Source organism: Procambarus clarkii, chromosome 57, assembly GCF_040958095.1.
Source record: "Procambarus clarkii isolate CNS0578487 chromosome 57, FALCON_Pclarkii_2.0, whole genome shotgun sequence".
Taxonomy (NCBI): Eukaryota; Metazoa; Arthropoda; class Malacostraca; order Decapoda; family Cambaridae; genus Procambarus; species Procambarus clarkii.
In genome coordinates, this window is record NC_091206.1 from 7,347,405 (window position 1) to 7,374,512 (window position 27,108).

Here is a 27,108-nt window from a genome sequence, read left to right on the forward strand (position 1 = left end):
GTCGTTGTTTAGTTAAGGATCTATTAGAGATCTGACCATTCCGTGACAATGGTAACCAGCGTATATACAGGGTTAGAGATCTTTCATGTCAGTTGTCAGTTCAATATTTCCGTTCTATGCCCCACCTGGGTGTTCCTCTGTGACCTGCTCTACCCGTGAGGTGAGGCGGGTGAGGAGAGGAGGCAGGGTAGGAATGCGTTGAGGGAGGGCTCCGGAAAGTCCCGCTGGGGTTCCTGGGTGTTGGCCTCACTCCACACTACTCTCACCGACCTTGTGAGTCAACGTCTTCAATATATAGATGGTTGAATGTGAAACTATAACAGACTTTAGACCTCCTGGCCTCTTGTACCACCAACTGTGTAACTATTTCATTGACTCAGGTGTTCTGGACGACATCTTAACAATTTATCCAAAATTTGCTTGTCCATTTTAAAGAATGAAGAACAATTTTATTTATATTACTTCTAAGCTGCGTCACTTATGAACCCATCCCTGCCCTTGAGTGGCAGTGTACAATAGAAAGTTGTTTTTACATATTCATACATTAAAACATTGATTGTAACCATGATATATATGTGCTTCCGCCTACAGTTTAGACTTATTGTCTTGTGTATGACCCTCTGTCCTGCGTGACAGTGAATACCAGCATTATCCTCACTTTAATAAGGCTTAATTGAAATCCTCAGATTGGGCAAAATTGTAATTAATTTTGTCAATAAAGATGTTAATAATAATAATTCAATATCTAAAGCTGGTAAACATAGATTCCTTCACATGCTTATGAGCCATGGCAATTCCATACACTTGCTGGTTATATATATATATATATATATATATATATATATATATATATATATATATATATATATATATATATATATATATATATATATATATAAGCCTATACTTGCATAAACCACAAGTGAAGATTAACAATCTTTGGACAACACCCACCAGTGGGACTCGAACCCAGAAAGCACAACTACCTTCCAGTAGCTGCCATAACTAGTACGCTTTAACCCACTACACCATCAGACCCTACAAAAGAAGTAGAGACTTCGAGATATATATACATCTCAAATATCTCCATATATATATATATATATATATATATATATATATATATATATATATATATATATATATATATATATATATATATATATATATATATATATTTGCAAGAAAAGTCACATGTTCTTTAAAATTTGTGGACAACAACTAATAATCATACGTTATTCTGAGCTCTTGTCTGGTCGTTGGCGAGCGAGATGGTCGTCAGCAAACATCATACTAACGAAAGATTTACTTCCCTTACACACAACTTTTTTTTTTCTTTTGATGCTCGTCTTGACAGCTTTCGAGGTCATCTTGCATTTACCACCCACAAAGTGGTGATGGACCTCACTCCTCATTGTCTGCCACGATCACCCTCTTCAACACGATGATCAGTCTTTCTAACGTGGTATTTAAACTCTTAGAAGGTTGAAACTAAAGTCTTTGTTTTCCCCTCGACAAGTCTACAAAAGTTGGCGTATTGGAAAACCTTCGTGAATTCCAGTTTCTGAATCAAGGCAAGTGATTAATCATATGATTATGTATATATGTATATATGTATCACGAATCAAGGTACGTGATCATATCTCTCCAGGTCTCTCGACAGCTTTTGTTTATATTCTGACCAAAAAGTAGTGCCCTTGAGAGCTTACACCTCAGTGTCGTCCCATACATTCCTCATCACCTCATCAGGGACTTTGTCAACAATGACCAGGGGCCAGATTCACGAAGCAGTTACGCAAGCACTTACGAACGTGTACATCTTTCCTCAATCTTTGACGGCTTTGGTTACATTTATTAAACAGTTCACAAGCATGAAAACCTGCCAATAAACTTTCTTGACGATATACATTTCTATACTGTATATCAGCTAAAAATAAAAGCGAAACCCGATTTTGAAAGAAAAACATGAATTAAACCATAATTTTTATATTTCTAAATACAGTATGCCGCTGTATTCAGTCATTAATGTAAACACAATTCGAACTCTAATACAGCAACTCTTTCCCCCCCCCTCCGTCAAGAAAAAAATAAAATGGTCTCAGAGTAGAACCTGGTTATATCACACGTCAGAATATGTCAATATATATAAATAAGCGGCATATATAATTAAGCGAAAGTGGTGGTTAGCGCGGCCGCCTCCGGCAAGGCAACAGACCAGCGGACATTCACGGTATAAAAACACGCCATGATGTGCTTTTGTTTATCGTCAGGAGGGATTTTGTTTATGCCAGGAAGTCGGTCAAAAGTTGTTAAGCGTCAGGACTTATAGTCATAAGTTGTTAAGTGCCCGGACTGAGTTATAAGTTGTTTAGTGTCTGGGCTCAGTCATAAGTATGAGTGTAGACGGTATTCATATGAAGCAGATCACTGAAAACTTCCTTTAATCATACTAAAAAATTTTGCAGGAAAACTAAACAAAAATGGGAGGTAAAACTATCAAGGTTACTAGGGTGAGGCTGCCAGGGTGAGCTAGGCTGCCAGGGTGAGCTAGGCTGCCAGGGTGAGCTAGGCTGCCAGGGTGAGCTAGGCTGCCAGGGTGATCTAGGCTGCCAGGGTGAGCTAGGCTGCCAGGGTGAGCTAGGCTGCCAGGGTGAGCTAGGCTGCCAGGGTGAGCTAGGCTGCCAGGGTGAGCTAGGCTGCCAGGGTGAGCTACGCTGCCAGGGTGAGCTAGGCTGCCAGGGTGAGCTAGGCTGCCAGGGTGAGCTAGGCTGCCAGGGTGAGCTAGGCTGCCAGGGTGATCTAGGCTGCCAGGGTGAAGCTGCCAGGGTGAGCTAGGCTGCCAGGGTGAGCTAGGCTGCCAGGGTGATCTAGGCTGCCAGGGTGAGCTAGGCTGCCAGGGTGAGCTAGGCTGCCAGGGTGAGCTAGGCTGCCAGGGTGAGCTAGGCTGCCAGGGTGAGCTAGGCTGCCAGGGTGATCTAGGCTGCCAGGGTGAAGCTGCCAGGGTGAGCTAGGCTGCCAGGGTGAGCTAGGCTGCCAGGGTGATCTAGGCTGCCAGGGTGAGCTAGGCTGCCAGGGTGAGCTAGGCTGCCAGGGTGAAGCTGCCAGGGTGAGCTAGGCTGCCAGGGTGAAGCTGCCAGGGTGAGCTAGGCTGCCAGGGTGAGCTTGGCTGCCAGGGTGAGCTAGGCTGCCAGGGTGAGCTAGGCTGCCAGGGTTAAGCTGCCAGGGTGAAGCTGCCAGGGTGAGCTAGGCTGCCAGGGTGAAGCTGCCAGGGTGAGCTAGGCTGCCAGGGTGAAGCTGCCAGGGTGAAGCTGCCAGGGTGAGCTAGGCTGCCAGGGTGAAGCTGTCAGGGTGAGCTAGGCTGCCAGGGTGAGCTAGGCTGCCAGGGTGAGCTAGGCTGCCAGGGTGAGCTAGGCTGCCAGGGTGAGCTAGGCTGCCAGGGTGAAGCTGCCAGGGTGAGCTAGACTGCCAGGGTGAAGCTGCCAGGGTGAAGAACGAGTGGGTAACCTACCGTTCACCTGCTTTGGGTAAATATTTGTTTACCTCCTTATTTAACCTGAGCCTCAAGAAAAGAGAATTAGAAATGACAAAGATGTATAAACAAATGCTCTATTGAGCTATCTCTGCGAATATATTTGGTTGATTATACGGCAACCGAGACATTATTCTTCGTCGACCGTCGACGGCTGTATTATTTAGATGCAGAAATTCGCAATTTTTATGTTTGTGAGGGAGAGGAACATTGTAGAGGCGGCCGCACTCCTCATATCCTAACCGAGCCAAATCTAACCTAAAGTAATCAAAGCAAATCTTCCCAAGCCTAAAGTAATCAAAGTAAATCTTTCCTATCCTAACTTAATCTAGCTTAATTTTTCTTTCTAGCTTTTTTTTCACTCCTAACCACAGCTAATGGAGTGCATGAACGCCTTAAATATAAATAAGGAAGAAATGGTTAACTAGTTGGCTGTGGTTCACCAAAACACTTGTATACGTCTTCCTACGTCATTATCCGTTATTAATTGAAGCTTTCACTCTTGGTATTTGATGTTGGTATCTCCCTCTTGGAGATCATTAGCAAGGCCTCCATGCCAGGTGTCAGGTAGGCCTTCCCTCCACCTTACAGGTGAGTAGGAAGGCTCGGCCCCACAAGACGAGCAGGTAGTGCTCCTTCCTCTTCCTCCTCCTCCTTCCCCCTCCCCCCTCCGTCTCCTCCACGCCTCGTCCTCCCCCGTCACTTCGTGGCGATGGTGGTCCAGGCACGACGGGTCGTCACCACCACACACAAAAGGTCCATTGACGGGCCATTACGCCTCTGTGGCTGTGTGGTTTGCCATGGACCGCAGGCAGAGGACTCAGCTACGGGTCTCATCCGAAGTCCTTGATTAGCAACGGACCTCAGTCAGGGATCGCAGAGATGTGCCGTAGCCATGAGTCACGAGTCACACTACGGACTCACTGATCAAACCCTAGAATACTACACCAATGGGTAAGAATGAGAAAATTATCAGCAACGGTTTATAACCCAACATGATAACTAAGAACCGCAGCATCAGACGAGAGTCAAAGACGGGCTATTCATGCCCGTGCCACCTTTTGGGTGGCTTAATCTTTATCAATTATCGTCAGTCAAAGACCACCACCATGGACCTGTGCTACATCGCCTCCCCGGCTTCGATAATCACTTAATTACCTCCCTGGACTAACGCCACGGATAACAGCCACGGATAACAGCCATAGACTACAGCCACGGATCAAAGCCAAGAACTAAGGCTACGAACTATATCCACAAACAACAGCCACGAACTACAAGCAGGCGATGAGTCACAATAACGTGGCTGAAGTATGTTGACCAGACCACACACTAGAAGGTGAAGGGACGACGACGTTTCGGTGCATCCTGGACCATTCTCAAGTCGATCGTGACTTGACTTGACTTGACAATCGACTTGAGAATGGTCCAGGACGGACCGAAACGTCGTCGTCCCTTCACCTTCTAGTGTGTGGTCTGGTCAACACGAACTACAAATAATTAGCAGCCACGGAGCACAGAAAGGCTTTACAAATTCGCACATGTCTTAGGATTACAGGAGCTTGTAAATCCGTTTTGGTGAGAAGCTTATTAACTCAAGATTCCGGAAGAATGAGCAAGAAAAAGAAAAGAGAAAAAAGAGAGAAAGATGAAAAGGGAAAAGACAATAAAGAGAGGAAAAAAGCTAAAAAAAGAGGGATACAGTAGGGTGAATATATTTTCTTTTCCCTTAGACGTAATTAGACCTTACTATCATAAAAAGATAAATAAAAAATATTCAAGAACCTCTAATAAAAACACGCAAATTTCAGCACTTGTGCGAAAAAAATTCCAACAAATTTTAAATTTATAATTTTGCTCATTGGTTAAAAATACCCGGGCGAATTTTCTAAATAATATTATTTATTTCTTCCAGTTCTAAACACACACACACACACACACACACACACACACACACACACACACACACACACACACACACACACACACACACACACACACACACAACGCCCCTCTCACCCTCACCCACACACCCACACACACACACACACACACACACACACACACACACACACACACACACACACACACACGCGTCAAATTCATGTCCACAACGAGATTTGAACAATTTGTCGTTCAAGTAAATAGTTCTTCCGTTCACCTCTAATTGAAATACGTCCGGGACATAGAGCCTAACAAGCTGTTCATAAACTGACCAGATATATAAAGTTAACGACCCGACCTTCCAGATCTCTCTGTCGGGTCGTATTTCTGCCTCCAATTTCCCAAGACTTTGGAAATGTCTGCGGCGAAGGTTACTGGTCAGGCGAGCCCCTGTCTTCTAGCTTGCCCCTAGGGGCTAGGTGGTGTAGGGAGGACAGACAGGGAGTTCAGGGCTAGGTGTAGGGAGGACAGACAGGGGGTTCAGGGCTAGGTGGTGTAGGGAGGACAGGAAGAGGAGGTTAAGGGCTAGGTGATTGGGGTAAGGGAGAACGGGCAGGTTTTTTTCGGGAGTAAAGAGGATGGAGAGCCACAGGCAAAGAGAAAGTTTACAATGGGAAATACAGGGAGGGAGGGAATTGTCAGGGGAAAGCGCCAAGCCATTACAACTATATAGCACTTGGAAGGGATCTGGATATGGGTCTGGAATGGGACGGGGGGGAAGGAACGGTGCCCAACCACTTAGACGGTCGGGGATTGAACGCCGACCTGCATGAAGCGAGACCGTTGCTCTACCATCCTGCCCAAGTGGTTGGAGCTGTATAGTGTGAGTCATGATAGCAGGCGGACTGTCCGCCTTGCTGACACGATGTGTGGGTGATGGCAGCTAAACTAAGCTAGTTTGCTCTCTCTTGTCAGCAAACAAGTTTTAAAAAATATAGTTGTAATGACTTGTCTCATTCCCCTGACAATTCCCCCTCCCTCTCCCTTGTCAGGGAGATGTGAAGAGAGAGCAAACTTAGCTTAGCTGCCAACACCCACACATCGTGTCAGCAAGGCGGACAGCCCGCCTGCTATCATAACCCCCTACTGAAAACCGGGAAGGTGGTTCAGAGTTTGTGGGTTATGACGGGGGTGAGGGGGGAGAGGAGGAGAGAAAGGGAGAGTGGAGGAAGGGGGAGAGGAGAGAAAGGGGGAGGGGAGGCCTTGGAGGTGACAGGTGGAGGGGCGGCAGAGTTGGGGTTCAAGACCTGTGACTGGGGAAAGGGGGAGGCAGGTGGCTTAGGGGGGATACGAGAGTTGACGGGGGAGTGGGAGTACCCAGGACCCCCTCCAAGAGCCCCGAGCTCGTGTCCCGTGCCCACACCGCCCTCACTTGTCACTGTCGGGGGCCATTAGCCGAGCCAGACCTCAGGGGCAACGGCTGGAAATGTTCCTGAGGGCAAGGAACTGCTTGGGCTGTGGGGGGATACTATGGGAGAACTGGCAACGATGCCGCTGCTGCTGCTACTGCTGCTGCTGCTGCTTCTGGGAGAGTGACGCTGCTGCTGCTGCTGCTACTGCTGCTGCTGCTGCTTCTGGGAGGGTGACGCTGCTGCTGCTGCTGCTACTGCTGCTACTAGGAGAGTGACGCTGCTGCTGCTGCTGCTACTGCTGCTACTAGGAGAGTGACGCTGCTGCTGCTACTGCTGCTACTAGGAGAGTGACGCTGCTGCTGCTACTGCTGCTACTAGGAGAGTGACGCTGCTGCTGCTACTAGGAGAGTGACGCTGCTGCTGCTACTGGGAGGGTGACTCGAAAATATATAGTGGCTGCTATTGGTAGGTACTGACAGCCACTATAATGCAGTGAAGAAAAGTAGGGATTGGAATCTGGGATGACGGGATAACATGACGCAATACATTAGGCCCGGACACAACGCAAAAAAACCTTGGCAAGCTCCGGAACGTCATCGATGACGCAGAAAAGCTCCGCTTTTGCGTCTTGGGTGACCTTGATATCCTGCGTCCTTCACGCGTCATCAATTGTTGTGTGTGTAGACCTCTGGCCTTCTGGGGCTGGGACTATCAGTGCCTAGGACTATCACTGCCTGGGACTATCACTGTCTGGGACTATCACTGCCTGGGACTATCACTGCCTGGGACTATCACTGTCTGGGACTATCACTGCCTGGGACTATCACTGCCTGGGACTATCACTGCCTGGGACTATCACTGTCTGGGACTATCACTGCCTGGGACTATCACTGCCTGGGACTATCACTGCCTGGGACTATCACTGCCTGGGACTATCACTATTCAGAAAAGCTTTGAGTTTGGAAAGTTCATATACTTTCCATAGTTTAGTTGTTAAAATGTATTTTTTTTTATCTATAGATCCTGTCACACATTTGCCCAAGGGAGCCGGTCGGCCGAGCGGACAGCACACTGGATTTGTGATCATGTGGTCCCGGGTTCGATCCCGGGCGCCGGCGAGAAACAATGGGCAGAGTTTCTTTCACCCTATGTCCCTGTTACCTAGCAGTAAAATAGGTACCTGGGTGTTAGTCAGCTGTCACGGGCTGCTTCCTGGGGGTGGAGGTCTGGTCAAGGACCGGGCTGCTTCCTGGGGGTGGAGGTCTGGTCAAGGACCGGGCCGCGGGGACACTAAAGCCCCGAAATCATCTCAAGATAACCTCATGATAACCCTCAAATTGTAAATGTATCAATATTGCAGGTTTTCCTATAATGATTTTCCTACTTTACGTTTTTTATATTTAATCATTAATAGAATTACATTATTTCTGCCACTTATTTTCTTTTCATTTTGTTTTGTATTTATTCTCGTTTTCTTTTCAGTGTCACTCAATCTACGTACCGTATCGCCAAAAAATTATGTATAGTACATATAACGACTATGGAGTATGCGTAAATAATAATAATAATAAAAATGGACAGTTGTACCGAAAAAGGTCACGTTTTGAATGTTTATAAAGTAGTGGGCAGGGAAAGGATGGCAAGCCTCAAGCCTATAGTCTCCTCCAGGGCTAGAATAGTGCATATATCTACTACAGTAGGCCTACGACTCCCTATATTAGTCCTAGCCTTCCCTATAGAAATGCTTACATTAAGCCTAGGAATGATTTTATTAGGCCTCAGATTGCTTATATTAGGCCACAGAGGAGGCTAGGCTCAATTTTTTAAAATTACATTGTAGTATATTACTTAAAAGACCCTTTTGTAGCATATTCTAATGGCAAAAAAATGGCATTTCATTTAGGCGTTACGTTCCATATTACCTGAATATGGTCCTTGGGTCGCTGTGTGTACTATGGGGCCGGGATGGAGGCTACAGGTGGGCTGCCAGCGGCCACCCTCGTCTTGAAGTCGCCCAGCTACTGTATAGGGATCTTGGGAGATAGGTAAACAGATAACAACATTGGGAACAGGTGTTGGGAATGATGGAGGGAGGGTGAGAGAGTGAGAGAGAGAGAGAGAGAGAGAGAGAGAGAGAGAGAGAGAGAGAGAGAGAGAGAGAGAGAGAGAGAGAGAGAGAGAGAGAGAGAGAGAGAGAGTGGGGGGGGGATGTGGGGGTGAGATGTAAAGAGGCAAGAGCTTAGCGATGTAAACAAATAATGCTATAAAGCCATCGTTCTAAAAGGTACAACCTTTTGTTTATACATACTCTCATACATACACTTTGTGCTCTCTGAGAGTACATACTCTCTGTACGGCGAGAGTACAGTCGGTCCTTAGCACGACACGTACTGGGTGTAGAGTACCTCAAGCAGTACTCGTAGTAGGTGTTGAGAGGACAAGTATCCAACCTTTCTCTTCCCCATCATCAGCAGCAGCGAATCAAGACACGTAGAGGGGCCCTATAGCACAGGGGCCCTATGGCACCGGGGCCCTATATCACAGAGGGCCCTATAGTACAGGGGCCCTATAGTTCCTAGGGAGGTAACTGGGGGGAGGGATATAGGGGGAAGGGAGAGGGGGAGTTACTGTCCTCCCTGCGGCTCCACCTCGCTTGTCACTGTCTCCACTCATTAGCTCACCTCAGACTCAGTGGAGGAACTGTCCGACTGGAAAGACTTCGGAAAAACGGTTCAAGCTGGAATAGTGAGTTGAAATGCTTGGAACGAGAGCGATGTCAAGGCGATGCTCAGTGGGAGAGGTTGAGGATGGAGGTATATGCTTGAAGGCAATGACTTAATTACGGTGCAATTGGTCTAATGAAAACAGTCTGGAAAAAGACCGAGTTGGAACAATGAGTTGAGGCATACATGGCGGTACCACGGATTCATACTGTCCGTGGTACCACTGACATGGACTGTCCGTGTCACGTCGAGTCCGTGACGCGGGCTCCTTTGTCTCACGTCACACACACACACACACACACACACACACACACACACACACACACACACACACACACACACACACGGTAGGAATAGGAATCTGTACACTAGTTGATTGACAGTTGAGAAGCGGGACCAAAGAGCCAAAGCTCAACTCCCGCAAGCACAATTAGGTGAGTACGGTCGTACAGCTGAGTGGACAGCGCTTGGGGGTCGTAGCCCTATGGCCCGGGCTCGATTCCCGTCGGAGACGGAAACAAATGGGCAGAGTTTCTTTCACTCTGACGTTCCTGTTCACCTAGGAATAAATAGGTACATGGGAGTTAGACAGCTGCTATAGACTGCTTCCTGGGGATGTGTATGTGGGTATTAAAGAGAAATATGAGTAGTAAATATAAAGGAAGAAAAATAGATGGTTAGAAAAGCGGGGCCCAAGAGCTAATAGCTATATTCTGCAGATACAAATAGTAAATACACTCGCACATACACACACACACACTATATACCACAAGACTGGTCCCAGAAGTAAGAGGGTGAGCGAACAAGGAAAGACTGAGGGAACTGGATCTTCCTACACAATATAAGATACGGGAAAGAGGAGACATGATTGCAACATATACGATACTAAATGGGTGGTAGTGATAAAGTTGAAAAAGACGAACATTTTAGCAGGTGTAACAGCTGAACGAGAGGCCATGGGTGGAAACTGGAGTCACAGATGACCCCATAGGGATATAAGGTAAAGTTTATTTACCCATGAGTAAATGAAGTAGAGTTAGACAAATAAATATAATAAGTTAGATAAGTAGGTAGTTGAAGCTAATACCACATATAAATTTATATGTAGATATCATAAAAAATATAATATTCGTGTATCATATCATTCGATGACCAACAGCTGAAAATGCGAGGCCCAAGAGCAAGCGTCCGGTCCATCAGAAGCACAATAGGATGAGTACAATCAGGTGAACACACTCACCTATATGGCTGGCGAAGAGAATAATACAATTAAGAACATGTTTATATACCCGTAACATAAGCCAGCACGCTCCCCTATATGCCCCGACATTATACACACCAGCCATGTTAAACACGGCTGAGAGTAAGTCGTGGTTGTTACCTGCCTAAGACATACTCCTCCCGAAGCTCATTAATATTATCACAAACACTATACATCACGCGAGCGACTCTCCAGCCTGTGTTCTTGTTGTTGTTTTAGATTCAGCTACTAAGAACAAAAAGATGCAAGTAGCACGGGCTATGGTGAGCCCGTAGTGGACTTAAAGGCACGGGAGCGGTGTTGTAACAAGTGGCATGGGCTATGGTGAGCCCGTAGTGGACTTAAAGGCACAGGAGCGGGGTTGTAACAAGTAGCACGGGCTATGGTGAGCCCGTAGTGGACTTAAAGGCACGGGAGCGGTGTTGTAACAAGTGGCATGGGCTATGGTGAGCCCGTAGTGGACTTAAAGGCACAGGAGCGGGGTTGTAACAAGTAGCACGGGCTATGGTGAGCCCCTAGTGGACTTACCTGGCACAGGAGCGGGGCAAGTAGCACGGGCTATGGTGAGCCCGTAGTGGACTTAAAGGCACAGGAGCGGGGCTGTAACAGGTACTCAACGAGTCCAGCTTGCGAACTCGGGTTGTTTATCAGAGAGCCGCGAAGAGCCGCCTCGCTTAAAACAGCGTGGGGCTGAGCCAGGTCCGGCAGCTAACGCACCAGCCACCAGAGACAAGGTAAACACTATTTATGCGGGGCGTCGGGACCCCAGTATGGTCGAAGACCCGCGATACACACAGATCCCTGATATGCTAATGTTGATATAAATGAACAGTGATAGAGGACTTGCATATAATTTGATACGAAGTCAAGTTATCGTAGAGGAAGCGACTTATATAACCCAAGAGAGGGAGGGAAGGGGGCCTGAATGGAACACAGGAGTACGGTTTATACGCTAATGCAGCACCCTGTGATGAATACATGCGTAATTGATGAATAATGCAGCTGATACAGACGACTTTAAACATAACTATATGTTACCAGAGTAGATTCAGTAGAGACTGTACATATACTTTTAGTCTAATGAAACAATTGCAGGTGAAAATACAGACACACTGAAGGCTAATGTATGCATATACAATTAATACACATGAAGGACCAACTATGTATACAATTAATACACATGAAGGACCAACATTGAGGAACAAACACACGTCTTAAGAAGTAGTTGTAAGAACAATGACTTCTTACCAAACAGCCACACCACATAGCGTCTTAACAAACAATCACTCTACATAGCGTCTTATCAGACAACCACACATCTGACGTCTTAAATAGCCAGACAATAGATGTCTTAAGAAACAGTTCGTAATTATTCAACATGTCCACTGTTGAGTGACAACTGAAGGTGACAGGTATCGATTGATATCCGGTCATTAAACACCACCACCACCACCAACAGCACCAACACCACCACCAACACCACCACCAACACCACCACCAACAGCACCACCACCAACACCACCACCAACACCACCACCAACACCACCACCAACACCACCACCAACACCACCACCAACACCAACACCAACACCACCACCAACAGCACCACCAACACCACCACCAACAGCACCACCACCAACACCACCACCAACAGCACCACCAACACCACCACCAACAGCACCACCACCAACACCACCACCAACACCACCACCAACACCACCAACAACACCACCACCAACACCACCACCAACACCACCACCAACACCACCACCAACACCACCACCAACAGCACCAACAATACCAAACATACAAAGAAACCCAAGCACAAAAAACACGCAAAAACACACACAAAACTGCGACGATTCTTGTATACTTTCCTAACAAAATAAATATACATGAAAACTAAATAAATGAAGCAAGAATAGCGTGTTTGCAGGGCAAGACGTCATCAAGCACCCCATTTTCTGAACTATTACGTCTAATTTTGTCCGTAATGTCTAATACGTCTAATGTCCTTAACGTAGAAAATAAGGGGAATTATGAAAAGTAGCGGCTCACAGACATGAACGTTTTCTATGCGTATGCTGGATATGTTAGGTGGGTGGCTCGGGTTTGTGCGTTTTTCTGTATGTTCTTATTTTTGTACGTTGTGGCAAATCAAGAGGAGGGATGTTATCAAGAGGCATCACGACTGACAGATGCCTCTGTGTCTCCGATCCTGGCTGTCTCGCCTCCACACACACACCCTTACTCGCTTATCCGCTCCTCCTAGCTTATCCGGAGGCACTAAATTATTCGGAGCCACTACCCCTGCATATCTAGAGTACCTTGATTATCCGGATCTCTTTACATATCTAGAGTAAACTTTGCGTTTCTAGAGCACTTTGCTAATTTAGAGCACCTAGCTTATCTAGAACACATTGCTTCTCAGAGCACTCAGCCTATCAAGAGTACTTTGATAATCTAGAGCACCTTGATAATCTATATCACCTCGCTTATCTAGAGCATCTTGCTTATCTGCTTCAATATGCTTATCCAGAGAACTGCTGATCTGGAATTTCTAGCATATTCACAAAATTAAGAACTCGAAACTTACCTAGTATGCTTCACACGAGCATTATTCATAACCACAGTAACTTTATCATCCGAAGTACATTGTTTATCAGGAGTAGATTCGTTACATGGATGGCCACACTTATCCAAAGCCACTTATCCAAAGACACGCTTATCCAAAGCCACTTGTCTAATATACCTAAGGTTTCGAGTCAAATTCTTATCCGAATACGGTCATCAGAAGTACTCTCCTCATTCCAAAATTCCTTAATTTCGACAGCTCGATCCAGACAAAATCACTCAAAAGCATACACTAATTCGGTTACTTCTGTTAATGAGGACTTATCTGCTCCTTGGAGCCTCTGCCAAACCCTCATTATACAATTAAAGCAAATCACCGGAATACTTATTTCTTCGACGATGCAACTTCTCAAGCAAGTGATCATTTAGCCGAACTTCTAAACTGCGAGATAGATATCTAATTGTCAAACATGGAACAGACGGCGTATTTGGACATCTTGTTAGCGGGTATTCTCCGCTTATCGGAACTGTAAGCAGGAAAGGTTCTGTAATAAATGTTGGGGCCGGCTACAAGATAGATCCGATAGAGCAAATCATTCGCTTTAACGGTAAAGTATCTGAGCCGTTCAGTAGAAAATACGGTTTCTTATCTGAACCCTCCCGTAGTGGGTACGTTCTCTTGTGTGAACCCTCCCATAGTGGGTACGTTTTCTTGTGAGAACCCTTCCGTAGTGGGTACGTTCTCTTGTGTGAACCCTCCAGTAGTGGGTACGTTCTCTTGTGTGAACCCTCCCGTAGTGGGTACGTTCTCTTGTGTGAACCCTCCCGTAGTGGGTACGTTCTCTTGTGTGAACCCTCCCGTAGTGGGTACGTTCTCTTGTGTGAACCCTCCCGTAGTGGGTACGTTCCGTAAGTAACGGAGGACTGACATGGAAGAGATGGAAGGTAGAAATCGATTGGCTACTGAGGCAATAGTGTGTATGGAACAGGAGGAGGACAATATCTAGGTGATTATAAGAATTCGACCGTCTCAAGTTCCCATCGCTGTCAGCTGTAGGCCAAATGAGACTCCTATCAGGCCAAGAAGCTGGAGAACTATCAGGCCAAGAAGCTGGAGAACTATCAGGCCAAGAAGCTGGAGAACTATCAAGCCAAGAAGCTGGAGAACTATCAGGCCAAGAAGCTGGAGAACTATCAGGCCAAGAAGCTGGAGAACTATCAAGCCAAGAAGCTGGAGAACTAGCAAGCCAAGAAGCTGGAGAACTATCAGGCCAAGAAGCTGGAGAACTATCAGGCCAAGAAGCTGGAGAACTATCAGGCCAAGAAGCTGGAGAACTATCAGGCCAAGAAGCTGGAGAACTATCAGGCCAAGAAGCTGGAGAACTATCAGGCCAAGAAGCTGGAGAACTATCAGGCCAAGAAGCTGGAGAACTATCAGGCCAAGAAGCTGGAGAACTATCAGGCCAAGAAGCTGGAGAACTATCAGGCCAAGAAGCTGGAGAACTATCAGGCCAAGAAGCTGGAGAACTATCAGGCCAAGAAGCTGGAGAACTATCAGGCCAAGAAGCTGGAGAACTATCAGGCCAAGAAGCTGGAGAACTATCAGGCCAAGAAGCTGGAGAACTAGCAAGCCAAGAAGCTAGAGAACTATCAAGCCAAGAAGCTGGAGAACTAGCAAACCAAGAAGCTGGAGAACTATCAGGCCAAGAAGCTGGAGAACTATCAGGCCAAGAAGCTGGAGAACTATCAAGCCAAGAAGCTGGAGAACTATCAGGCCAAGAAGCTGGAGAACTATCAGGCCAAGAAGCTGGAGAACTACCAGACCAAGAAGCTGGAGAACTATCAGGCCAAGAAGCTGGAGAACTATCAGGCCAAGAAGCTGGAGAACTATCAAGCCAAGAAGCTGGAGAACTACCAGACCAAGAAGCTGGAGAACTATCAGGCCAAGAAGCTGGAGAACTATCAAGCCAAGAAGCTGGAGAACTACCAGACCAAGAAGCTGGAGAACTATCAGGCCAAGAAGCTGGAGAACTATCAGGCCAAGAAGCTGGAGAACTATCAAGCCAAGAAGCTGGAGAACTACCAGACCAAGAAGCTGGAGAACTACCAGACCAAGAAGCTGGAGAACTATCAGGCCAAGAAGCTGGAGAACTATCAAGCCAAGAAGCTGGAGAACTATCAGGCCAAGAAGCTGGAGAACTATCAGGCCAAGAAGCTGGAGAACTACCAGACCAAGAAGCTGGAGAGCTATCAGGCCAAGAAGCTGGAGAACTATCAGGCCAAGAAGCTGGAGAACTATCAGGCCAAGAAGCTGGAGAACTAGCAGCAGCAGGGGAATGGGGGGGGGGGCAATAGTTTCCCCCTGACCTGGAGGCTTATATGGATGACCTATAGGCCTCCAAGTTAACGATGGGAGTGACCCCGCGGGGTGTGGTACGGCGAGGAATGTCGGGTGTGTGTGTTGGGGCCGTAGTGTGGGTGACCTGGCCTGGTGATAAGAGAAATAAGGTCACTTAGGCCACCACTACTTGATGCCATGTCCTCAGGGAGAACGGGCTTCTGCTTGTCTCTGTGGGTATTCGCCTTTCTTTGTACTCATATATTTGTACTTGCAGAATCGAGCTATTAGCTTTTGGACCCAGCCTTTCTAGCCAATCTATTTCTCCTCTATTATATCTACTACATATATTTCTCTCTAACACACGCACACACACACACACACATCCCCAGAAAGCAGCCCGTAGAAGCTGTCTAACTCCCAGGTACCTATTTACTGCTAGGTGAAGAGATACATCAGGGTGAAAGAAACTTTGCCCGTTTGTTTACCGTAGGGAATCGAACCCGGGGCCCTTAGGACTACGACCCCCAAGCGCTGTTCACAGCCTCGAGGCCATGAGGTGTGTGTGTACTTACCTAGTTGTTTTTACCTAGTTATGCTTGCGGGGGTTAAGCTCTGGCTCTTTGGTCCCGCCTCTCAACTGACAATCAACTAACGTACAGACTCCTGAGCCTACTGGACTCTATCATATCTACATTTGAAACTGTGTATGGAGTCAGCCTCCACCACATCACTGCCTAATGCATTCCACCTGTTAACTACTCTGACACTAAAAAAGTTTTTTCTAACGTCCCTGTGGCTCATGTGGGTACTCAGTTTTCACCTGTGTCCCCTTGTCCGCGATCCACCCGTGTTAAACAATTTATGTTTATCTACTCTGTCGATTCCTTTTAGAATTTTGTAGGTAGTGATTATGTTTTTCCGAGATCTCCTGTCTTCCAGCGACGTGAAGTGCATTCCACGCAGCCTTTCCTCGTAACTCATGCCTCTTAGTTCTGGGACTAGTCTAGTGGCACGCCTCTGAACGTTTTCCAATTTAGTCCTGTGTTTGACAAGGTGCTGTTATCGTGAGTAATAACACGAAGTGAATGAAATGTTATTATTCGCAATATGGTGGTTACCTTAAGATGATTTCGGGGCTTAGCGTCTCCGCGGCCCGGTTTCCTTTCTGTTACACGCTTCCAGGAAGCAGTCCGTAACAGCTGTCTAACTCCCAGGTACCTATTTACTGCTAGGTGAATAGGGGCATCAGGGAGAAATAAACTCCGCAGATTTGTTTCAACCTCTATCGGGGTTTCAGCCCGGAACATCAGGACTACGAATCCGAAGCGTTGTTCACTCAGCTGTCAGGCCTCTGTCAGCTGGTTGGGTATATATATATATATATATATATATATATATATATATATGAAATGGTTAACCTTTCTGCACGTTTGTGATAATATTTATCACAATAGAATATATTTTGATGTACTTATCAAGAAATATTATCACAGACGTGCCGAAATATATACCAATATGACAGCTAGAACTCTAGTCAACAACAGTTAATTTTAATTTTAATTTTTGTATTTATTAATCAGACAATTTCTATCACTTCATTAAAATCTAGAATAATGTGAGAAGGAACGAAAATATAACAAGACACTTAAGCAATACCCAATTTCCGTAAAATATTTCAGACCGAACTGAAGGAACAACGCAGAAAGCAGTTTTACAACTCTTAACATTAGAGGGAATTAGATCCATGGAAGTATAAACTTCAACAGTGATTACGACGAGAGAAAAACAGCCTTTCTCAAGGTGGTGGCTACAATAGACCCGAGTGAGAAATATCTGCGCTGAGGGGGAACAGGTAGTGAGAGGAATACAGACATTAAACTCCCGTGTATCTAATCTCCCTCATTATTCCCCGAGCAGGCCCGGGCCGGAGTATAAATCCCGGCGCGTCTCCCATTCAAAGTAAAACTGTAGAAATAAACGAGGTGGCCGAGCCAAGATGTAGCGAGGGCAGGTAAGGCCACGACACATACGACCGATAGACGGAGCGATAGTCGAGGTGGTCATGGTGGTGGGTAGGGGAAGGGAGGAGAGCCCCTTGGCCTGCAGGGTGGAAGGCAGGGTGGGCGGCAGGGTGGAGGCAGGGTGGGAGGCAGGGTGGGAGGCAGGTTGGAAGGCAGGGAGAAATGGCAGGGTGGGAAGCAGGGTGGGCGGCAGGGTGGCTTCGGGTGGGCGGTAGAATGGGAGGAAGGGAGAGAGGCAGGATGGGAAGCAGGTTGGGCGGCAGGGTGGCAAGCAGGGTGGGCGCCAGGGTGGGAGGCAGCGAGAAATGGTAGGGTGGGAGGCAGGGCTAAGCATGGGGAAGGAGTCAGTGAGGGAGGTACTATGAAGTTTGGGAGGGGTTGAAGGAGAGAGAAAAGTAGAACAAACAGAACGTAAGTTCGATTTGGAAGAGCGGACATTGATAAGCCAGATGGGAGAGGAGGCAGAGTAGGCCAAGGTTGGGAGGGAAAGATGGACACAGGGCCGGACAAGACACATAAGGAGAGAGCGGAAGCTACAATAAACCACATAAGCTCACCAGCAAGCAGACAGAGTAACCTATCATCTAACAAACCTAAGCGTCAAACAACACATCTAACAAACCTAAGCGTCAAACAACACGTCTAACAAACCTATCTAACCTTTGCGTCTAACAAGCCGCACTGTACCGGAAACGACCAATTCGCTAAAAATGCGACGAATCAGTAAAAATTAACGTACCGTAATATTGACGTGTTCATTGCAACGGTGTCAATAGGTCAGATAAGTTTTCTTGGTTTCGTATGAAAATCAAATGCAAAGAAGAACGTTTACCAGGATATTTACTTCATCATTAACACAGACTCGCCAATATTCCAGAATTTTCATGGGTATTTCTTGAGCCGCCTCTCGATAAAGGCAAAATAATCGAATGGAGAACAGGTAATTATGCAGATAGGAAAGATATGAAGGATTTATACATGATAATAATTCAAGCAATATAGAGAGTCGTCGGTACAAAAGTACAAATAACTCTAAAAAAAGTACAAATAATTTTTACAAGCCCCTCCTCACAGTCAGCAGTTCCCTCTCTTAATCCAGTAAACTCCCTCTTCCTTCATCAGACCACCCCATCCACTTACTCCAAGTCTCATCCTTCTCTCATCACCCACCTTCCCCGTAATTCACAATCCTCTTCTACGATAATCCCCTCCCTCTCTCTTTCTGTCTGTCTGTCTGTCTGTCTGTCTGTCTGTCTGTCTGTCTGTCTCTCTCTCTCTCTCTCTCTCTCTCTCTCTCTCTCTCTCTCTCTCTCTCTCTCTCTCTCTCCGCTGTCCCTCCTCTTCTTGCCACATATGTTTATTTTCTATGCCACCCTCCCACCAATCCTGCCCCGTCTCACCTTGCATTCCAGAGACAGGCTCCGTCCTGCCTCCAGGAGACAGCAGTACACTCCTCTTTTTGTTCAAAACGAGTTGTGTTCTGCATTTGGATTTCAAAGTCAATTATAAAAAGATGCGTAAAGTTTCCTTGCTGTTATTTGATTTGTTCTTAAAAATATTAGCAGTGCCTTCAGGAATTACAAGACTAATCAGCGAAATTATTAAATATTGGCACTAATTTAATTATTTATCTGTTTTTTCAGCGGTAAGATCAGCGATCGAGTTTGGTATAAGACAGGTCGCCCCTTCTAACAGAAAATCTCTACTTGATTTTCTGAACGAGTTAGCTTAGTTTAAACCAGTTATGAAATGATTAGATTAGCATATTACAGGATATTATGAACTGCAATGAACATTTGCAGTGATTGCGTCATTTACTTGGACTGCGGTGTCTATAGTGATTGTGGCGTTTACTTAGATTGCGACGTTCACAATAATGCATGAATTTAGTTTCACTTAAGTACTTCTAGAGTTACAACTCCAAGATGTTTAAACCAGAGTTCTCAAATATGACGGATCTCAAACGTCTCCCGTCGAACTCTGTTTTTGTGGCGCTATTCATTCTCCCGTTATAATATCTGATTATTATTATTAACATCTTTATTAACAAAATTAATTACAATTTTGCCTAATCTGAGGATTTTGATAGTCTTATTAAAGTGAGGATAATGCTGGTATTCACTGTCACGCAGGACAGAGGGTCATACACAAGACAATAGGTCTAAACTGTAGGCTGAAGCACATATATATCATGGTTACAATAATATCTGATCAGTGTTGTGACAAGAGGAAGAACTCTGCCTGGTCACGGCCGCCACCGTTAACGAGAATAATATTACCTGAGGTTATCGTCGCTATCAAGGCCCCGTAACCTCTGCGCTTGACGATTGAAATTAATGGCTAAGTGACAAATTGATGTTAGGAAGCTGGTGGCGAATTACGAAAGATGTTCGATCTTCAAGGACTCGAAGGAAGGTCTTGTAACCTTCTTGAAGGACTGTAACACCGTTCCAGGTTCCTTTGTTTCATTTAAAACATTAATTTCCATATAATTTACCATATATGTTTGTAATTTACAGTATAAGAAAATGTACTTCTGAGCTTCAAGTCGTGTCCACATCTGTCAAAAATATTCAGCGAGTGTTTGTAAGAATTTCGTGTACCGACAAGTTAAGATTGACAACTTAGTATACGATATGAGGTCGTGAAGTGACACTGATTACAGTGTATATAAGTGTTTACACTGTATAAGAAACTGGGTACAAACATAAACAAGTAATTTTCCATATATTAAAAAGTTCCCTTTTCTACAAGATACTTTTTTTTCGTTAAGATACGTATAGTACCTCACACAATATTCCTTTCCCACTCAGTATTCTCTCCGCGCGATATTCCCTCCTTCACACCCACACACTTAAAGCTAGTAAAGCGCTCAGTGCACAAAAGCAAGTTATTTTCACATATCCATACATTAAAACATTGATTGTAACCATGATATATATGTACGTCCGCCCACAGTTTAGACCTATTGTCTTATGTATGACCCTCTGTCCTGCGTGACAGTGAATACCAGCATTATCCTCACTTTAATAAGACTTAATCGAAATCCTCAGATTAGGCAAAATTGTAATTAATTTTGTCAATAAAGATGTTATTAATAAATAATAATCAGGTGTTTCATACAGTGATCGATGATCTAAGGAGGTGACGACTGCCTTTCCGTCCAATAAAATTGATTTATGCAAGTAAGTTGCAACTGTAGACGAACCGACACCTTAGCCGAGTTCATGTATAATGTTACTTTGTCCATCAAGCTATCATAGAGTTACATCTTGCTTACGAGGGATTTAATCTGCCGTAGGATCTCCATATGACCGAGAGAGAGAGAGAAGATTAGCCTCTGTGTCTCACACGAGGTGTCGAGAGGGAGAGAAAGGATCGAGTGCTCTGTTGTTTGTAAAGGCAGAGAAGCGTTAAATCTGTATAGAGTTAGTGGAGCTCACCGCTGACGGCTGATTCTCTTCCCTGAGGAGATGAGACAGATTTTGTTGACGAAAGGTGTGTAGGCTTAGTTTATTTTTATATATTTTTTACACTTTAGTCTTTGTGCATCTAGCCGTTAAGTGGATTTTGGATATTCATATATTGGGGATGAGTGACAACGAAAAAAATAAAATATAAGTAATACAGTATGATCTTCCGAGGTCATTATACTTTATATACAACATCCCTGGAAACACAAACCGTAACTGTCTCTATTTTCCGCTTGTTACAACTTGTAATAAAGTTGTTACATCTTGGCTTAACGTGTTTATGACGTATTAGAACGTTGTTACAACTTGTTATATTGGTTGTTATAACTGGTTAGGAGTTGTTAAAACTTGTTCGAACGTTGTACCAACGTCGTAGTTTCGGTGTGTGTTTGGTGGGATTATACAAGGACCGTACGAGGACTGGCAGTATCTTAGTACGAGTCAGGCTCAAGTTAGCTCGAACTCTTTAGAAAGTAAACATGAACTTGTATCAATAAAGTGTTATTGTCACCTCGGAACTTTCGTTCCGAAGTATTAACGCTGACATGTTGAGTGACAAAAAGTGGCCTAAAAACACGCAGATTGGGACTAAAGGCTGAGTGGACAGCGCTCGGGATTCGTAGTCCCAGGGTCCAAGGATCGGTCCCCGGCGCTGGCGGAAACAAATATGCAAAGTTCCTTTCACCCTGATGCATCTGTTCGCCTAGCAGTAAATTGGTACCTGTGAGTTAGACAGCTGCTACGGGCTTCTTCCTGTTTGTGTGTGTGTGTGTGTGTGTGTGTGGAAACAAAAATAAATCAGTTTATTGATAGACACTTGAGAGGCTGGCCCAAAGACCTAGAGCTCAACCCCCGCAAGCACAACCAGGTGAGTACAACTAGGTGAATACAGATAAATTGAATCAGAATGATAGAGAGGCAAATGCATATTAAAGCGAATATACGCAGAGATAAATAGACAGACAGACAGACAGAGAGACAGGGGAAAGGAAGAGAAAGTACTAAGAAGCAGTTACATACTTCTCTGTAGAGGTGATGCCCACACTAACAACATTGACGTGTGAAAGTGATTGGGAGGACGTTGTTCTGGTGTTTCTACTCTCTCGCTCTTCCCCACCTTTCGTGGTCTTATTTTCTTTCTCTTCTCATATTTCGTGACCTCATTTATTCACTCTTTCTCTTATGCTTGATATTGTTGATAGGAATAACGTTCCTATCAACAATATCTCTCAGGACACTTTCCTCTGTTTTATGAGCCGTCGAAAAGAAGTTCCTGTAAAATAGTCTAATAGAGGGTAGAAGTGTTGTGTTGGTTGACTCTTCTGAGGTTGCATGGCGTTTCACCTTTCTTTTTATGATATCTTTAACGAAACCGTTAGAGACGCCGTTGTTGACTAGGACCTGCCTTACCCAACAGAGTTCTTCATCGACTTCCTTCCATCCTGAGCTGTGGCTGAGAGCACGGTCGACGTAAGCGTTGACAACACTCCTCTTGAACCTGTCTGGGCAGTCACTGTTGGCATTGAGGCACATTCCTATGTTCGTTTCCTTAGTGTAGACTGCAGTGTGGAAGCCTCCGCTCCTCTCCGTGACTGTTACATCCAGAAGGGGCAGCTTCCCATTATTCTCTATCCCGTAAGTGAAACTCAATACTTACGTACCCGGCCAAGCGTGGCCGGGTACTGCTTGTCACCATGGAAATTTCCTTCCGAGGTATTAACGCTGACATGTTGATTGACAAAACGTTGCCTGAAAACACACAAACAATCGTTACCAAATTTGGATAGAAATTACGTATAGATTGCAATACTGATCATTTCTTCACGGTGCGGTGAAATCTTCCACTAGCTTTCCGGCGCTCTCGCACTCCCATCAACACTCTTGTCTATACAGACTCGCAGTCTTTCACCACACTCATGCATATCCATCACCAACCACGTATGTGAGACTAGTGCTTGAAAATGCATCTCGGTGTGGAATCTTCGCCTAAGAACACGAAACACACCTGGAAAGAGTGAAGAAATGTGCAACTTGAATACCCGCAGAACTGAGAGGGCTGAGCTAAGAGAGATGGCTGAGGGAAAATAAAGGAATAAAGAAGGAGAGGTGATATGGTCGACGAAGAGTTTAGGTTAGGTTAGGTAAGTTAATGTAAGGTAACTTATATTAAGTTAATGTAAGTTAATCAGGGCAAAGTGCTAAGCCAGTAGGGCTACATAGCACTATGGAAGGTATTTGAGGGCAAGTAGTTGGGATTTGAGGACAAGGAGCTGGGATATGAGGATAAGGAGCTGGGATATGAGGACAAGGAGCTGGGATATGAGGATAAGGAGCTGGGATATGAGGACAAGGAGCTGGGACATGAGGATAAGGAGCTGGGATATGAGGACAAGGCGCTTGAATATAAGAACAAGGACGCGGGATATGAGGATGGAGTGAAGGAACGATGTCCAATCACATGGACCGCCGGGGCTCGAACGCTGATCTTCAAGAAGCGAGGCCGTCTCTGTTCCAACCTGACCAAGGGATTGGATAGGTTAGGTTTGGTTTGATCAGGTTTCCTGCCACACTATCCTCATCTCTACCTTCCAATACTATTCCAACCTTCCCCCTCCCCTCCCTTTATCTCACCTTCTTCTTTAATCTGCACTGTCTCCTCTCCCATCATCTCCACCCCCCCTACTGCCACCCCCGCCACCCGAACCCACCCAACCACCCACCAAAGCGCCTCAATCCCCGCCTTAAATCAAGTAAATCCCAGTAATATCTACTCTCATGTATACCCTGGCTACCACAATTACCACCTACCACAATCAACGGGTCGGGACAATGGTCGGGGCTGGGAGCGATGACTGGTATTAGCTGGTCCGCTGGTCTTAGGGTACCACAGTTACAGGGACAGTAAACCTTGCTGGTAATCACTGGCCCGCATCCCGCCGTGAGAGTCATGGCTTGTAGTCACACCGAAGTGGCAGGAGTGTGTTTTCACTCGTCGTTATTTTCACCGCCACCCGGGCCTTCGAGGTGGAGGTGCTGGTGCTGGTGCTGGTAGGGGAGATGTTGGAATGCTTCTCGTGTGCCTGGAGTTCGGGGATGGTGCTGGTAGGTATCGGTTGTGGTGATACTGGTAGTGGTCATAAGTGTAGCTTCGGGTGCTGGTAGTTGAGGTGGTGTTGATGTGGCAGCTGGAAGAGGTGTTGATGGTGGTAGAGGTGTTGGTGGCGAAGGTGGTGGTAATGGGGGGTGAGAGGTATTGGTGGTGGTTGTGGTGGAGTTGGCGCAATTGGTTTTAAAGATGTTGGCGATGTTGGTGATGTAGAGCTTCCAAATATTCGCGTGATGTTGTGGTCAATGCCTTCACTGTGATGAAGCTGTATCCATTTTCTTTTCAACATTATTATTATTAACATCATTATTGACAAAATTGAATTACAATTTTGCCTAATCTGAGGAATTCAATTAGGTCTTATTAGGGTGAGGATAATGCTGGTATCCTTATAATACCAACAGAGGAAAACTCTATAAACCGGGAAATCAACTATGAATTAATTTTGTTAATCAGACTCTCTCTCTCTCTCTCTCTCTCTCTCTCTCTCTCTCTCTCTCTCTCTCTCTCTCTCTCTCTCTCTCTCTCTCTCTTTATCACTCTTTATCTTACGTCGCAAAATAACTTCTGTCTCTATATATCTGACAAAGACTGTCTCGCTGTGAGACTTTGTGAATGTTAATGTAAGTCTACCTACTGTGTGTTTGTATTGACCTAGTTGTGCTTGCGGGGGGGTTGAGCTCTGGCTCTTTTGGCCCGCCTCTCAACTGTCAATCAATTAACAGACTATTTTTATTCCACACACACACACACACACACACACACACACACACACACACACACACACACACACACACACACACACACACACACACGCACACTCAGGAAGCAGCCCCTAGCAGCTGTCTAACTCCCAGGTACCTATTTACTGCTAGGTGAACAGAGCAATCAGGGTGAAATAATCTCTGCCCATTTGTTTCCGCCGTCCCCGGGGATTGATCCCCGGATCCAAGGATTACGATTCCCGAGCGCTGTCTACTCAGCCACCAGGCCTCCCCCCGTGTGTGTGTGTGTGTGTGTGTGTGTGTGTGTGTGTGTGTGTGTGTGTGTGTGTGTGTGTGTGTGTCTTTATTTTTTAGTACAGAGGTGAGTACAGGAGTGGACGCTTCGGACTCCTGTCAGCCTTACTAGTTAGTAAGTACTAGTACTTACTTACTAGTTTGTCCCAAGCACACGCCCCATTGATCTGTTTTACTCCCAGGTCCTCCATTACTGCTGGGTGAATGGGGGCGAACAGTTTTTGATTAGTTCCCAGTAAATGTTTAAACTGTCTAACTCCCAGTAACCTTCTTTTTTTCTAGTGTCGTAAGGCTCAGTTCTTAGTTCCTATTCATTGCTAGGTGAATGGTGGCATGAGGTGAAAGTAAATGGCCCCAAATTGTTTCTGTTCCGGGCGGGACCACAACAACAACCAACCCTCACTACGACTACAGCAACCTCACTCACCACAACTACCATAAACATATCCACCAAAATCATTACTATAACCACACAACAACACAACCACACACACACACACCAAAGCAACCACAACCACATTCACCACCACAACTACTATAACCACACCCACCACAACAATTATAATCACACCCCACCACACCAATAACCATTACCACACCACACCAACAACTAACACCACTAGAAGCTCTTCAACAATTTCCACAACCCCACAAACCACAATCGCAACCATACCCACCACAGCAACTCCCACAACCACACAATTAAACAAATCTAAAACAACAATAAAACAACAACCACACCAACTACCACAATTGCACCAACTACCACAATTGGACCAATACCACAACCACCACCACAAGAACTACCACAACCACCACCACAAGAACTACCACAACCACCACCACAGGAACTACCACAACCACCACCACAGGAACTACCACAACCACCACCACAGGAACTACCACAACCACCACCACAGGAACTACCACAACCACCACCACAAGAACTACCACAACCACCACCACAGGAACTACCACAACCACCACCACAGGAACTACCACAACCACCACCACAAGAACTACCACAACCACCACCACAGGAACTACCACAACCACCACCACAAGAACTACCACAACCACCACCACAAGAACTACCACAACCACCACCACAGGAACTACCACAACCACCACCACAAGAACTACCACAACCACCACCACAAGAACTACCACAACCACCACCACAGGAACTACCACAACCACCACCAAAGGAACTACCACAACCACCACCACAGGAACTACCACAACCACCACCACAGGAACTACCACAACCACCACCCCACCACCAACTACCCCTACCTCACCTACTGTCCCAACCATGATACCAATCAAGACAAAGCCATTCCCACGGAACTGGGCCTCACCAGTGACGGGGTAATTTTGTCTTCGTAAACAAGGTTCACCCATCACCCATTCCCCAACCTCCAGCATCCTCCAATGACACTGCCACCATCCTGTCAACACCACCATCACCATCATTACCCACATTGTCACCGCCATTACCACCATCACCTTGCCTATCGCCCTTATCAAATACAACAACTGCCTGCGCCGTAGATGAGTTTCAGCGACATTATTAGCCAAATCACACTGACATTATCGCCAATCGGACGAAGGGTTAATGGGAAAGACATGGACTGCCCATTTCCTATCACAACGAATCATCGATTGTGATTCCCAAATAATAGACCTTCCGCTGCCATATTAAATATGGCTAATGTGATTATTCGACACACTGCCTCGACACACACACACACACGTAAAAAAATAA

At 45.7% G+C, this 27,108-nt stretch overlaps 2 protein-coding genes across 3 annotated transcripts in view; one reads left to right on the forward strand and one right to left on the reverse strand.

Moving 5' to 3' along the window:
- Positions 1 to 27,108, reverse strand: part of LOC138353341 (GATA-binding factor 2-like) — a 153,114-nt gene that overhangs the window by 74,781 nt on the left and 51,225 nt on the right. The window lies entirely within an intron of this gene.
- Positions 14,443 to 15,735, forward strand: LOC123744970 (circumsporozoite protein-like). The gene has a single exon (XM_045725193.2). The coding sequence runs from the start codon at positions 14,443 to 14,445 to the stop codon at positions 15,733 to 15,735; it is 1,293 nt and encodes a 430-aa protein (XP_045581149.2).